The sequence below is a fragment of the Sapajus apella genome, unplaced genomic scaffold (genome assembly GCF_009761245.1).
Source record: "Sapajus apella isolate SASKATOON/1434 unplaced genomic scaffold, GSC_monkey_1.0 scaffold56, whole genome shotgun sequence".
Classification (NCBI taxonomy): Eukaryota; Metazoa; Chordata; class Mammalia; order Primates; family Cebidae; genus Sapajus; species Sapajus apella.
Genome location: NW_022436996.1, coordinates 14994537 through 15011586, shown reverse-complemented (window position 1 = coordinate 15011586; position 17050 = coordinate 14994537). Strand labels below are relative to the sequence as shown.

At 39.8% G+C, this 17050-nt stretch overlaps 1 gene segment (V, D, J or C); it reads left to right on the top strand.

The window, feature by feature from the left end:
• The first annotated feature begins 9920 nt into the window (after positions 1-9920).
• On the top strand, positions 9921-10992 carry LOC116527977. The segment is given in 2 exon segments: positions 9921-10169; positions 10308-10992. Coding segments are annotated over 2 exon segments (516 nt in total).
• The last annotated feature ends 6058 nt before the right edge of the window (positions 10993-17050 follow it).

The following is a 17050-nucleotide window of genomic DNA, read 5'->3' as shown; positions in this document are numbered from 1 at the left end:
AACCTAAAAGTCTAAATGAAATGGTACATTTTAGGAAGATATAATTTAACAAAACTGGTCCTAATGTGGATAAAAAGCCTAAACAAAACAATGGCCACAAAAAAAATAAAGAAATTTATAATAGAATTTCCTCACAGAAAAGCGCCAGTTCTTTATAGTTTCTTACAGGGATTTTACCACACCTTTTAAAAATCAGAGACTTTGAGAATACCTAAAACATTGTGAAGTACAGAATGGTAGGGGAACCTTCTAAATTATTTTAGTGACATAAGCTTAACATTTATACCAAAACTTAACAAAACTGCACCTTAAACAATCTATAGACCAACATCACTGATTATTGACCAAAAAAAAAAATAGTACTCAATAATAGAGACTCAAACAACAACATTAGAAAATAATCTACAAATTGGAGCTTTCTCCAGAACTGTAAGGGTAGTTCAATATTAGTAAGCTTACTCATCAAATCCATTATGTTAGTCAATGGGGTTGGCCTGAGTCCTGGGAAAAGAGTAGGTAGGAAGTGCTGCCTCAGGAGGGCATTGAGGGAGAAGACATCCTCACCCTATCTGGAAATTTACCCTCCTCATTAACCATTCATGTCTCTTCTCAATGGCACTCTCCAGCTCTACTGAACTCTTGGCAAACTCCAACTATGTCATTCTCTTAGACATTGCATAGGCTGGTCCCCCCACCTAGTCCACCTGGAAATTATTTATTTTCCTACAAATCTTACTTTAATCCATACTACCTCTGTGAAGTCCTTTCTTCCCAGGGAATTACGGATGTTTCTTCCCCTCTGTGCTTACAACAATTAAAAGTCTGATACTATATGTTACTGTATTATGGCTTTTTTGATCATGTCTGACTCCTTCTAGGTGAAAGATGGGACTGTATATCTTCCTACCTTTGTAACTGCAGTAGTAGGACTAGGAATGATATATCGGACACAGAATTATCAGCCCCATGGGAGAAGAGACCTTCTTATTGTTGTCCATGCTTGTATCCCAGAGTCTAGTACTATAGTACACATAGATGTATATTTGTTCAATAATATGAAAGACTCAAATATGTCTTTATGGAATTGACGCTACACTTATGCCTCACCATCTCCTACTTACCCCCAAATTATTTATTAACTATCTCATGTCTTAGGTCTCATCTCCCTTCCCTAGTTAAGAGTGGGCCCTATTGCTAAGCAGGTTGAAATAGAACGCTGATAAAGAAAATCTCTGCAGAAAATGCTGAAGAAGAACACAGTAATAAAAATACCTTTACTCTGATGATGCCATATATAAGGGCAGATGCAGTTGGTTTAAACTTCTAAATTGGCTCATTTCTATGAATGCCACGCCTCACAAGTTCAGGAACTTCCAGTGAGGGGCTTTGCAACAACCTCTGGGCTCAGTGGGGAGCTATTCCCTTGCAAATCTCCTCACTGCCACTACGTGGGCCATCAGGGTGGGCCTTTGCCTCTACTAAGCCACAGGAATACACAACACCCTGCTCCTGAGAGGAATGGAAAGAAAAAGGATCACAGGAAGTAACCCCCTTGAGGAAATTGCAATTTGGAATTTATTCTATTTATAACAAGGCTCGAGTAGCCCATTTATATTCCCCCTTTCAGACCCTAACCTCAAGTGAACTTACTCACAGATTCACACACATAAACATATGCACCAGCACCATCTCAGCAAGGAGGCAGCTGCAACAACAACAAAAAAAAGCATGTGGGAGAATATTATACAACACATTTAACTATGCAATCACTCCAAGAATCACATTCCCTAAAATTATTCCCTCCCTTGGAAGCAGACTAGTAGCCAATAGGAAGAGAAATTGCTAAAACAAAAATATGTTCAGTTGGATGAAATATTTACTTAAAACAGAAATGTTCTTATGAAGACATAATTCTTCAGAATTACATTATAAGCTAAAAATAAAATCCTAAACGCAGCAACTGACTGAAAGGACCATCTCTGGGCCAAGGACACCCCAGAGTAAACTTGAACATTGAGTTCTTGGTCAGGACAGGATGAGGGGTCAGGTACACCTTGTTATACCCCTCCCTTGGAGCTGTGATGATGCTTTATTTCCTAAACCCTAAACACAAACCAGCCCTTTCAAAAGGCTCCACCACTGATGTCAACTGAACGTCTGATGCTGTCCCTTCTTTTTGCCTGTTAAGAAGCCACCAACCACACAATGTTTCTTGCCTGTCTACAGAGGACGGTTAGTGAGGCTTTTGGTGTCCTTTGCTTCACCTTTTGATGTCAGAGGGCCAAAAACTCCACCCCCAAATCATGCTAACATGGCCATTTTTTTGTACAGGCGTCCCATGAAGGGGTAGGAAACTCACTTGTGGATGCACCTGTTTTTCCCTTTATTAATGTTCATGACTCCTCGTATAGGTTATTGAGCATCTATTTTTAGCCATTCCACTCAGCATATATTTCTTTTTCCTTTGCCCCTCCCTAGAAGTGTCTGTTTCTGGCTTCTGGCCAGGGGCTGTGCTTCCCAGCCTGGCAGAATGGCCACACTGCAGGCTGCAGCCCTTTATGAGAAACAAAGCTCTCCCTTCCAAATTTGAACCTCTTCATTCTTCAGTTGGCAATATCATTATTTTTCTAAGAAGATATCAGTGAGGTTTCAAGGATGGTTCAGCATGATAATAAAGTGTTCGGAATCATTTAAGACATACTAAATGCTGAAAGAAGTCAGTTTAGAAATAAGAAGTAGGACAACCAGAGGATAGAACCTAGAAGAGGACAAAGAAAGGACTTTCCAGAAACTGCTCATGGAAAAGAGATCCATCAGGAATACCGAGATAAAAGAATTGAAGTAAGAATTGAAGGCAAAAGAACAAAAGATAAAAGAATTTAAGTAAGTCACTTGTTATAAGAATGCTCAAGGTTTTCAGAAAAAAATAAACACAGCTAGTCAATGACACCTGGTAGTGAAAGATATTTGGAATTTCAGGCCATGGAGGGTAGCATGCTAAGTGTGGTTTTAATTTTAGGAATTAGAGAAAAACGAAAATAACTTCTGAAGGAGGCTCCAGCCAAACTTTAAAAAGGAAAAAAATGCAAAGTATAGAATGTTTGAAAAATGTATTAATAGTTGAAAGTACATATTTTAGAACTGGACTGATCCAGTCACAGCCTAGTTTTGCCATGTTACTTAACCTCTCTAAAGGAAGTTTCCTAGCCTACAAAATGGAAACAGTCACACATAACTCCCAGAGGTTTCATTTACTTGAGAAAATGTATGTAAATTGCTTGATACGATCCCTATCACAAGAATAATACTCTGTGATAACTAATGGTGGTGACACTATCCCTAGCACAAGAATAATACTCCGTAATAACTTATGGTGGTGACACGATCCCTAGCACAAGAATAATACTCCATAATAACTTATGGTGGTGACACGATCCCTAGCACAAGAATAATACTCCATAATAACTTATGGTGGTGACACGATCCCTAGCACAAGAATAATATTCCATAATAACTTATGGTGGTGACACGATCCCTAGCACAAGAATAATACTCTGTGATAACTAATGGTGGTAGCAGTAAGAGTGCTACTACTAGCTGACCATTCTGAAAGCTGAGCCTGAGTAAGTGATTAGCATACACGGTACAGTTGTAACTTCTTAACACATTAATTAATTTAATCTTCACAGCAACTCCATAAGGTCCATACTTTTATTAGTACAACTTACAGAAAGTAAAACTGAAGCATACACAGTTAACTTACTTGCCTAAAATAAGCTTAAGTAGAGGAACTAATATTTAAACCCAGGCAGTCTCTCTCTAGAGCCTTCTATGTTAGCCACTAACCTTGTGGTACTGTTATCAAGTAAATGGGCTTGCTGTCTGATATGCTCAGAAGTCAATAACCATGCACCAGCTTTTGAGAAAAGAAAGCTTTTACTGCAAAACTGGTCAGCAAGAAGACATGAGCGGGCTCAAATCTGTCTTCCTGATTTGGGGGTCTTAGACAAGTTTTAAGGGACCGAGAGAAAGGATTTAGTAATACTGGGTTGGTAGGGTCTGGTTGAAGGCTTCAGATTTGGCCATTTAAGGTAAGGTAGATTGAGGTGGATTTGAGCTCAGATCTTCCTGGCCAATGAACCCGTCGCTTCTGAAAGAGTTTTGCCATCCAGGTTCCAGGGATCTTCCTGTCTTCTTGGTTCTGAAGGAAGGAATCATTGGTTCCAGGTGTTGGTAGAGGTCAAAGCTTTTGGCTCTGTTGTACCTACAAGCTAACTCAACATTTTATTATCAGCATAATGGAGCCATTTTGGGCTGATCCTGCAGTTACAAATCTTCCCCTTTTTGTCTGGTTTAGTTTTCAGTCTTGAGGGAATTGAGTGTCTACCACTCTAGCTACTTGTTGTTGAGAAGGGACATAGGTCTGGGTTTGAGGAATGAAGTTGTTTCATATTTAACTGTAAATATTCACAGGTCCTGGGTTGTGGTCAAACAGGTGGATCAGCAAACTTTTGATATTTAATAATTATTTCATGAATGGTGGAATTGATTTAAAAATACAAGATAGACAGCAGGTACAGACCTTGAGAGAAAGAAGAGAAATCTCAACATATATAGAAATGTAATTTTTAGTTTAAGTGGACCCTCAAAAATAAATCTCATTCCTGATGAAAACAGGTTGTTTATATATTATATCCAGGTTTGTTAGAGAACACTAGAAGTGTTCAAGTGGTTTTTGGTGTAATATTATTTGGGTAGGTCTCAACTTTTTTTAGAAGTTTTAATGTAAACACAGCATGATGTATTAGTCAAAGCACAAACACCTCTTTGTTTAGCCAGTATATAACCTAGAGTAATTTTATTATCTAGTATTACTTTAGCCAAAGCACCTAACTCTCTCTGTTGAGCCGCCGTAGCCAATGTGCTCTCCTTGGCAAGCTTTTTCAGGGAGAGAGAAAGGTTTTTAATCATATGTTTATGAGAAGCAACTCCCTGCCATGGCAACAGAGTTTGTCTAAAGAAATATCCCATACCATCTGGTGGGCCACCTGGTAAATATTTATCTGGGAGGATGTTTAGCATAGATCTTTTGGCCATTGTGAACGGTTTTATGGTGTTAGTCCAATGCCTAGCATCATTAACATTATAGTCAGCAAAAGGAGTGACTAAGTACCCTAGTAAACAGATGTCTCTTGGGCATCAGCTGTCAAGGCATTCATAGTCCCAGGGCTGGCCATTTGTTTCATAGACAAAGACGTATCCTGAGGAGGCGCATAAAATACCAACCATGTTAACATTTAAGTTCTCAGTTTGGGGAATTTTACTTTGGACTTGATCAAACTAGAAGCCAGAGTATAGTGGAGTCTAAAAGAGTTATCTGACTTACAAATTGGTAGGGAAGAGGGCAATCCTTGAAGTTCTAATAGGTTCTTTTTATTTAAATCTTGATGTAATCATGTAGATCTACAGTTTGAGGATGCGCCACTATATCTCTCCTGGACCAGAGGATAGAAAACAGGGAGTGGAATGGTGGAATGTAGGTGTGTCAAGTAAACAGATGATTTCTGTTTCTGCATTAGCTAATGTCTAGCTTCTGTGAGCATAGAACCCTTTATCCTCACAGTTTTTTAGCTGTTGACGTAGGTGTCCTTGCAGGGGATGCTAATGGAAAACAGGGAACTAACAATCCTCTACCAGCAAATCTGACCCCATAGGTTATACCTGTGGGTTTTTGATCATAGGTCACCAGAAAATTAGGCACTTTAGAGAAGATGGTCACAGAGATAAGCAGTGGATCAGCACAATCAAGTGCAGAGGAAGGTTTTGGATGACATCTCTAACATTTAGATAGATTTTGTGAGGTAGGTAGGGATTGGGACATTTTTATCAAGAAATTACCTTTTTGGTGGGATGTGGTGGCTCATGCCTGTAATCCCAGCACTTTGGGAGGCCAAGGTAGGTGGATCACTTGAGGTCAGGATTTTGAGACCAGCCTGGCCAACATGGTGAAATCTTGTCTCTACTAAAAATACAAAAATTAGCCAGACGTGCTTGCTTGAACTCAGGAGGCGGAGTTTGTAGCAAGCTGAGCTCATGCTACTGAACTCCAACCTGCATGACAGAGTGAGACTCTATCTCAAAAAAAAAAAAAGAAAGAAAGAAAAGAAATTATATTTTTATGTTGAGGTCGGGGCAAGCAAAAGGATATAAAAGGATATAATAGAGAAAAACTGGGCATTTTTAACAGAGGAAATGGTTTTGTTTCCCTGGGAACAGCTATTTGGCTGACAGAAAGAAAAGAATCAGAATAAAATAAACTCTACCCAAGGAAGGGCTCTAAGGTCCTAAATAACATTTTTGAGGTGAAATCAAGGAGGTAGAGATGATTGATTCAATAGCATAGAATCATGTATATGACACCAAGGTAGAAATTTACTTGCATTAATACAGGCTTGGTCCGATATCTTGGGCAAGCTTTCTCCTTTAGCTGTCTCCTGTTTCTGTCCTCCCAGTTCCATCAGGTGGAGGTTGGTGTTAGAGACAGAAACGGATTTTCATTTATCTGGAGATCCAGGAGCCTTTTTGGTCTTATTGGGTTTTTTGAAAATCAGTTACAAGTTTCCAAGAGTGTTTCTGGGTGGAAAAGCTGGTTGTGGGCCTCCACAGCCATCTGGTGTCTGCTCAGTCTGGTCCTTTGGTTTTACTTATCTGTGAAGGGTATGACCTGTTTTAGAATTTTACAGGGGCCAAGAGGAATCTTCTGAAAATGGGAATAACTTTTACCCATGAATGACAAATTTAGGGCCTCAAACCTTTTATCTTTATTGCTGAACGGATCACTAAAGGAACTTCATAGGGCCTATTCTATTTGGACTGTAGTTGGTCTTCAGGATGGTGATTTTTCTAGGTCTTAAGTTGCACTCAGTTTCCTGGACTTAGACAATGTAAAGGAACATCTATAGGAAACATTAAGATAGCTAGAAGTGTAATTATGTATAGCAGATGAAGTTGTACCCAGAGACTGTACGTTTTATAGGATCTAATGCATTTACATTATGATCATTTTCAAAATTAAAATAATATTTAGTCTTAAGAAAGGATGTATCACATAGAATTTTGTAGGGGCTAACCCAGTGCTTGCTTTTAGGGGCCAATCTTACTCTAAGTAGGGCAAATGTCAAGACCTTATCCTGTGTTAAACTGGTTTTTTGACACATTTTGGCAAGTGTATTTTTTAAGATATTATTTATCTTTTGAGTCTTTCTTGTAGACTGGAGATTCTCAGAGATGCATAATTTCCACTGCATCCTAAGTGCTCCATAAACTTCTTATGTAAGTCTGTTATCTCTGTTGTCACTTTGCATTGAAGTTGGCTATCCAAAGTAAGGAATTACATCTTTTAATAAAGCTTGAGTTACCTCAGATGCATTTTCTTGTTTGATATGGAAGGACCCTGACCCATCTAGTGAAGGTGTCTACAAGTACCAACAGGCATCTATCCAAGTCTTGAGTACGAGTATGAAATCTCTACCGATTTGCTCTTTCTAGATTTACCTTTGAGTACTCGGTTAAATAAGGCCAGATTCATACTTGGAATAAGTACCAGAGCCTTTGTTTTAGGCTCTTTTGTCCTGGCTGTATGTTTTTCTGCCTGATCAGCTAGATTATTGCATTTAGTTATCTAGCTATCAGTTTTCTGGTGTCCTGGTCAGTACACTATGGCCACTTTTTTTGGCAGCAAAATGGAGTCTAAGAAGTCTAATATCTCTCTTGTATGTTTAATTTTTTTATGAGATTAGTGAGTCTGTCTTTTTATATGGCTTCATTTGCATGCACTACCAAAAAGACATGTTTGGAGTCTGTATAAGTGGTTACCATTTTCTTTGTCCTGAAATGTGAAGCTCATGTGAGGGCATGAGTTCTGCTTTTTCGGCAGAGATACCTGGTAGGAAAGCCTCAGCTTTTAAGATTTTCTGGTAAGTCACTACTGTATATCTGGCTTTTCAGAGATCCTGATCCATGAATCTGTTCACATTGGTGAACATTCCCAGGTCTGGGTATTTCAAAAATTGATTTGTCAAGTCAGGCCTGTTCTGATAGAGCCTCTTCATGGATTTCAGGCAGTGGTCCTTCTTCTACTTGTAATAAGGCAACTTGGAGGGTGTAAGCTTGTCTAAGAGACACCCTAATATTTACTCGTTCTGGTGAAAAATTACTTGTGCATTTAATTTTGTTAGCAAGTCTTATCCCAGAAAAGGTATTGGACATTCAGGTATATATAGGAAGCTATGTTTAAATAGGTTTTTCCTCTATGGCATTTGAGTGGCTGAAGGAAAGGCTTTCAAAGGTGATTCCCCAGATACACCAGTAAGAGCAGTGGCCTTTGGGAACAAGAAGCTTTGTCTTGTGTTTGGGATAGAGTATGTAGCTCCAGGTTCAGCTAGAAAATCTATGCATCTCTTTTTCCACAGCAATTGTCATCTGCACTTCTTTGTGGGAAATGTTGACAGAGCTAATTGAGTGTATAAAAGTCTCTGGGTCTCATCATTACTGGTTGCTATTAGTAAGCTGTGGCATGTGGTGGGTTGACTTGTGGGGAATTTTACCTTAAAAGTCCATAGACAAGTATGTTACTAAAGTTTTCCATTTTGTAGAAGTTTATCTGAAATGACTGGAACAAGTTCCTGTACTAAGAAGGTTTTCTGGGTCTATGGTGTGGTGACTATAGGCATTCCTCTTCAGAGAATCACCAATGGGCTAGATATGCCCTCTTTCATGTGTCAGAGGGTCCTTAACACCAGATGGTATTGGATTGCTTGAGATGTTAGTGTTCCCAAGGCCCCTTATGTGCTCCTCCTGGATGAGCTGTTGAAGTTTTCTCTAACCCAGGAATGGGGAATGTTTTTTCTGGTGGGACTGCCTATAAAATTACTTTATGTCATAGGCAAATAGCCTCAACACCTCTGCCAGTCTCTTAGGAACACTCTAAAAGGGCAGGAGGAAGCAATGTATTTCATCTTTGGAATCCAAGGACTTTCATTTAAACAAACTTCTAATGAGGTTCTTGTCACAACCACCAAAAATTTTAACCTCTATTAGGACAAATAATTATGCAAATCAAAAATTCACACACATAGACAAAGGAAAACCAAAACCAAGCCAAACTGAGAACTCTAGCAGTTACTGAATCTTAGTATTGCACTTATTCTTTGGGATCCTACCCCAAAGCCAGGACTGTAATAATCTAACCAGGATCTCCCTAGGGTAGGATTCAAACCCATGATGCTACACAAAAATAGGACTCTATAGTCCTAGACCAAAGACAATTTAAGGTGTAAGCACATATTAACAACATATGAGTCCAAAAGACATCTTATCCAGAAGTAATTTCTTTTCTCAAAAGAGAAAGTAGCACTCAAGGAGCTTGAAATGTCATGACAGAGAATAAGGACCCCACAGCTGAGCCTCTGGATAAACTAGTCTAGGTAGTACCACTCAGGGTCGGCGAAGAAGCTTTTGTCCCCACTGAGGGGCTATAGTGCCTTGGCTGGCGTTGGCCTCGCATTGGGCACCAAGATTTGCTATCAAGCAAATGGGTTTGCACACAGAAGCCAATAACTATGGCATCAGCTTTTGAGAAAAGAAAGGGCTTTATTGAAAAACCAGTCAGCAAAAAGAAAGGAGTTGGCTCAAATCTGTCTCCTTGATTCGGGGTGTAGGGGAGGTTTTAAGGGATCAGAGAGCAAGGGAAAGGATTTAGAAATGTTGACTTGGTAGGGTCTGATTAGAGGGCTCCAAATATAACTATCTATGGTAAGGTGTGTTGAGATACATTTTAACCTGGGATCATCTGGGCCAGTGGACCCTTCACTATTGAAAGAGGTCTGGCTTTCAGGTTTCAGTCATGTCTTGGTCTTGTTTCTAAGGGGAGGAGTCTTTGGTTCTAGGTATTGTTAAAAGTCAAAGATTTTACTATTGCGCATGTCTGGTCTACATGACTTGCAGTTATGTAGCTGTTGGCAGTGTGGGAGAAGAGTGTTGTTTCTCTGGCCAGGAAATAAATGAAATGTGCTGGTATCAGAGACTAAATTCATTGTAGCATCCTGCTTCTGGTGCAGCCATGAGCAGCAGGCTTCTCTGCTGTGTAATCATTTGTCTCCTGAGAGCAGGTGAGTCCTGGGCACAGGTGAGGAGTCCCTGTCACCGAATTCAAGGATCTAACTATAAAATGTTTCTTCATGAAAGTCACATTAGTCTTCTTTTCCAGGCTCTGTCTTTATTTGATCATCCATTTTTCCCCCAAACAGACTTCAAGAATGCTATAGTTACACAATTCCCAAGACACAGAATTATTGGGACAGGAAAGGAATTCATTCTACAGTGTTCCCAGAATATGAATCATGTTGCGATGTTCTGGTATCGACAAGACCCAGGATTTGGACTGAAGCTGGTCTATTATTCACCTGGCCCTGGCAGCATTGAAAAAGGAGATGTCTCTGAGGGGTATCATGTTTCTCGAAATAATATAACATACTTTCCCCTGACCCTGAAGTCTGCCAGCACCAACCAGACATCTGTGTATCTCTGCGCCAGCAGTTCAGCCACAGGACTGCATAGCCACATCCTCTCTGCACAAAAAAGGTGCAGGCCAAAGAGGAAAAGCCTGCCCACAAAATTCCTTACCCCAAATAAGAGAAGCTTCTTCACAAGTATTGGACAAAAAATGCCAAACTCTGTAAAATATTTGAAGAGATTTATTCTGAGCCAAACATGAGTGAGCATGGCCAGAGGCAGAAGCTCAAGAGGGCCTAAGAACATGAGCCCAAGGTGGTCAGGCTACAGCTTCGTTTTACGCCTTTTTAGAGATATCAGACATCAATCAATACATGTAAGCTGTACATTGGTTCAGTTTGGAAAGGTGGGACAACTCAAAGAGGGGGCTTCCAGTCATAGGTGGAGGCAAGGACTTTTCAGACTGGCAGTTGGTTGAAAGAGTTATTATCTAAAGACGTGGAATCAATATAAAGGAGTGTCTGAGTTGTGGGGACCAACGTTCTTATCATGCAGATGAAGCCTCCAGGGACCAGGCTTCAGCGAGAATAGACTGTGTTTCTTATCAGGCTTTAAAAGGTACTAGACTCATAAGTTAATTCTCTTCTGGATCAGGGGAAAGACCTGGAAAGGAAAGAGAATTATCTATAGAATGTAGATTTTCCCCATAATAGACAGCTTTGCAGGGCCATTTAAAAATATGTCAAAAAAATATACTTTGGGGTAAAATATTTTGTTTTTTTTTTTTCAGAGCCTGCTATCGGTCATATTGATATTTTATTGCTACAATGTGTCTGTTTTACCACTCTTAAGGTCTCCATTTTAATATTATTGGCTGTCACAGAGAAACAATGAGATTTGCCCTTAGCTCCTTACAGTCTCTTTCTGATTCCCTTGATCTGAATTCAAATACACATCAAATCTGTCTCATGTTTGAAATCCTTCTGATCTCCACTTCTGCTTCAAGACAGAGAGAAACTCTGCTTTTAAAGGGCTTTGGTGATTAGGTTAGGCTAACCTGAATAATATTTATTTTATCAAAGAATGTAACATAAGTGCTTGAATGACGTCTTATTATATTTTTAGGCTCCATTCATGCTCAAGTGAAGGAGATTATACATGGGTATGAGTCATTAGAGGTCATTCTTGGAATTCTGCCTATCACACCAATGGAGATCAAATGCCAGGAAAGTCAGGAATAGAAATTTGGAAAGCATACAATCAAATATACTAAATTAGAATTCAAAACTACTCGAGATGGTTCAGAGTTTTGGCCATGTAGTGGATCAAATTTTCTTACTACTGCTTAACCAAGGACACAGTACAAAAGTAGAATGAACTAGTCTTTATCAAAACAGAACAAAGACCATATTTAAAAAGAAAAGGCAAGAAGGTGGAATAGATCTGGCTTTTACTTGAAGGACACTGGAGATTCCAGTTAAGAAACGGAATTGTCTTAGTCCCTGAATTAACAAAAGAGAAGAAAGATGAGACCAGAACCTTTGTCAATGAAAGAGCAGTGAAGTGGAAAGGCAGAATGGAGTGAGGGTGGAGAGCACATTCTGAAGAGAATAAACTTAGTTGTCAGATGAAAAGAGATAAATAGTTAGCTTTGTCCTTACAAATTTTGAGGTAACTTATGGAAATACTTTTTCTTATCAGTTGATTAATTTGGGGGGAGGTAGCACAATCCTTCGAAATTCCAGTGAGTAGAAAATTAGGCTCAACCTCAAGATGAAGCCTCGAAAAAGCAATGTCTATTCGAATCCAGTTAACAGGAGAACATCTACTGTGATTTTATTATCAGCAAGCTGGTGAAAACTTCCTGAAGAAGAAATATGGGATGATCCAGAAACCGATTAAAGTCTCAGAACAACAAATAGTTTCTCTTCTCGTGAATTAATTCACCCTTTCACAATTAAACAGAGATAACTCAGGGTACCTTAAATACCGATGAGCTTCACAGAAATGAATTGCCACCCAATTCCACTGATGGAGAAAGATAAGAAAATGAGGAAGGAAAAGGTACTTTCAGAGAGAAGAATTGTTGAGAAGGTAGCAGTCCTTTCTCCTTTCTCTTCCCATGAGATAGTTGCTATTCATAGCTCTGTGATGGGGACTGGGAACACAAGAATCACCACTCATGGATTAATGAATTCAAGATCTGTACCTTCCATTTTGATTCCATATTTGAACTTAAAATTATTCAGGACACCAACTGAACACTTAAAGTTAAAACTCATATCATATTTCCCTCCCAAGCTGTATTTCCTCTGAGTTCCTAACTTGATGGATTATTTATCTGTACAATATATGAACACAGAGAGTTAGGCCTTATTTGCCTTGGACACCCAATTTGTATGTAAGCTCTTTCATTTCTAACTCCTAAATATCTTAGTTCTTCATTTATTATCTCAATCACTGCAACCACTGCCATGTTTATGCCCTTTTTACTAGCTTACCAAATAAATACAAAAGGTCTCATTAATCTTTCTAGCTCCTTAATAATCTTCATTCCATCTAATTTAGTATTAGTATTATACCCAAGTAGAATTTTCCAAAGTACAAAGATCTCTTTCTATCACTCCTTCTGCAGCATCCTTCAGCGGCTCCCCCATGGTCTACAATATATACAATCTAAGTTTATTAAAATGAAAAAAAAATTTTGACTATCACTTTAATATTTCGAAAAAAGGAAAATTAGTCCTTTACCAGAAAAAATAGCAATATATAATAATGTCAAGTTCACACTAGAGTCTAGGATGGTGACAAAGAGCTTTATATTTTTCTTCTTGAGTCACTTTGATATCCTCCCACAGTAAGACCATTAGAGTTGGTGTATTAGTCTGTTCTCACACTGCTACAAAGAAATACCCAAGGCTGGGTACTTTATAAAGCAAAGGGGGTTAATTGATTCACAGTTCCACAGTGCTAGGAAGGCCTCAGAAAACTTACAGTCATGGCGGAAGGCAAAGGAGAGGCAGGCACCTTCTTCACAGGGTGGCAGGACAGTGTGAGTGGCAGCAGGGGAAATGCCAGATGTTTATAAAATCATTAGATCTCCTGAGACTCACTCATTATGATGAGAACTGTATGGGGTAAACTGCTCCCATGATTCAATTACCTTCACCTGGTCCCACCCTTGACACCTGTGGGTTATGGAGATTACAATTCAAGGTAAGATTTAGGTAGGGACACAGAGCCAAATCATATCAGTTGGGTACTGAGGAGGGCATACTGTATTAATCATGCCTTCTTGTTTTCTGTATTTTCTATGTTTTGATATCCATATTTTCTGGTGTTTTTACCTCTGGGAACTTGCTGATCTTGGAGGGACTGACCCTCTCAGGGTTAGCTAATTCCTAAGGATAGCAAACTACTTTCCCTAGAGCATGCCTTTCATATTATATCAACCAATCCAAACCACCTCCTTGATTGGGCTCTCATACTCTGAGCACCTGTTCTCCTACCCTAATTACCACAGGGCCACATACTAAACAACTTGAGATAATCCCTGCACCTTGGAGCCTGCTCAAATTTTTCAAACTATCCAATGCTAAACCTACTTAGCCTGCTACCCTTCCTCACTCATTCGTTCAGTGAAAGCCACAATAAAGGTTCTTGCCAATGTTGCCTGTCTCTCCTTCTTTCTTCTGTCCAACTGTTGGGATTCCTATTGCTATCTTTTTTTTCCAGCTTGGTCTTGAGCTCACTCTTTTTAGACTAGCCCTAAACCAACATAGCCACTCTCTAGAGACCTCTGTCTCAGCGGAGGGGGAATTAGATTTAGGTGTGAGTGTCAGTGAGGCACAGTGAGAAAGTGAAAACAAAACTGCATGAAAGAGAAGAAATTTATTACTCACAGAACCCAAAGAGGTTAGAGAGGCCTACGGGAATTGTGAAGATGGCAGGGAGCTCATCCTGTTGGGGCAGGTAAGGCGGGAGGGGGTGAGTGAGGGCCTGTGGAAATATGCCTTTATTAAGGTCCATGGGCATTATTCCTTAGGCTTTCCTATGAGTTCATGAGTCAGCTACTTTAAAGAAAACATTCCAGAAAAAGGAAACTTACTTGCAGTAGCATTAGCCATCATTTGTTTGTTTGTTTGTTTTGTTTTGTGTTTTTTGTCAGAGTCTTGCTCTGTCACCAGGCTAAAGTGGAGTGGCATGATCTCAGTTCACTGCAACCTCCACCTTGCAAGTTCAAGTGATTCCACTGCCTCAGCCTCCCAAGCAACTGGGACTACCAGCGCACGCCACTATGACTGGCTAATTTTTTGTATGTTGGTAGAGACAGGGTTCCACCATGTTGGCCAGGATGGTCTTGATCTCCTGACCTCGTGACCTGCCCACTTTGGCCTCCCAAAGTGCTGGGATTACAGGCACAAGCCACTGTGCCCAGCCCTGCCATAGGTTTTATCATGGTCAGCAGCTCTGGAGTGTGTTAGGTCAGGGGAATGAGAAATAGACCATATAGCCACCAACCATACAGGGAGGGGAAGTTTCAACTGGGCCAAAGGTGACAAGGTATGACTGGGTTTCAAATAATTTGTTTCAGACCTAAAAAAAAAAAAAAAAAAAGAACTGGGGCTGGGGGCAGTGGCTGACATCTGTAATACCAGCACTTTAGGAGGCTGGGGCGGGTGGATCACTTTGAGGTCAGGAGTTCGAGACCAGCATGGCCAACATGGCAAAACCCCATCTCTACTAAAAATACAGAAATAAGCCAAGCATGGTGATATGCACCTGTAATCCCAGTTGTTGGGGAGGGTGAGACAGGAGAATTGCTTGAAATCAGGAGGAAGAGGTTGCAGTGAGCTGAGATCATGCCACTGCACTCCAGCCTAAGTGACAGAGCAAGACTCCACCTTAAAAAAAAAAAAAAAAAAACTAGGCCTGTATGGCCCTGCATAGTGTCATGCCCCTTCTTCTTGGGAATTGTAGCAAACAAACTGTATTTTCAGTGGCAGCTGTCTCCTGATCCATAATAACAACACTCATATTCTAAATAATTTGCTTCTTATGAGTAGGAAGAATGGGTCAGTTCTTCAGAATCTCAGACACATCCAGAGGAGAAGATGAAGAAAACCAAATGACCAGGCCATATCGAGCTTGATTGAAACACACACAATATAATCGCCCCTTTGTCTCTATGTCTTCACCAGCTCTTCAAGTACACCTGTGTCTAGTATGCTGACAAGCTCTCTATCTTCTTCAATCTGTTAAATCATTTTCTACTTTCCTACATTGTGGCAGACAAGGAGAGCCCTGGGTGTGGTGGAAAGTGGGAAGGGGTTAAATCCATCTAGGAAGGAGATAGGTGGGTGAAAAAAAATTGTTTTACATATACAAAGGTTTCTATGATTACAATCCTAGTATGAAATCCAGCCACACCCACCACACACAATCCCACTCACTGTAAGCAACACTGAACCCTATCTCCAAACATGCTGTGCATAGTATTTCCCTTACATGGCACATCTGCAAATTTATTCTGCACTTTCAAATATAACTTAAAACAACAGCACTACATGAAATGTGCCATTTTCCCAAGAAGATTGTAGACTCTTTCCTCTGTATTCTTCGTGCCTTACACAATTTTCCCTTTCTGCAAATACCAGATCATCATGTTTATTGGTATAGTGATCTTACCATGGGCCTACAAAATCCCTGTGGTCAAAGAACATATATTTCCATTATTCCTTCCCTAGAATCTTCTCCTATGCACGGCACCCATGTTTAATGAATGATTAGACACAATTAATATAGGGGTGAGGATGCTGACTTTGTGTTTATGCCTCTATTCTCAGGGTGTGAAACAGCACCTAATATTTAACAGGTGTTCATTATGTGTCTGTTAAAAAAAGAAAAAAAAAATCAGCAATGTCTACAGTGATTTGATTCTAGGTTTGCCTCTTCTATCCTTCTTCTTCCAAAGTGTATTCCTTAAATTTAACCACCCTTGCCTTCGTTTTCTGTCTAAGGGCTACTGGTAGGTAGGATAACTCTGAAAGATGTCTACGTCCTAAACCTCAGAGCCTGTAACTATGTTACCATAGATAATAGAAGATAATTAAGTTTGTAGGTTGTTAAGTGTGCTAATTAGCTAACCTTGAGGCAGGAAGATTATCCTGACTTGCAGGTGGGCTAAATGTAAACACAAAGGTACTTAAAAGTGACTATGGTGAGAGCGATGTGACACTTCTACCTGCTGTTGCTGGCTGAAAATAATGAAAGGGGCCACAAGTCAAGGAATGTGGGAGGCCTCTAGAAGCTGGAAGAGAAAAAACAAACAAATGTATTCTCTCCTAGAGTCTCCAAAAAGCAAAGTGCCAATGAGACCCATCCTGGACTGCTAACCAAAATAATTATAAGATAAGAAGTTTGTGTTGTTTTAAGCCACTAAGCTTGCAGTAATAGGGTACAGCAGTAAGAGAAAACTATTATAAGGCTCTATTTCCAAGCAGCTGAAAAAAGGCAGCTGATGAAGGAAGTCATGCTG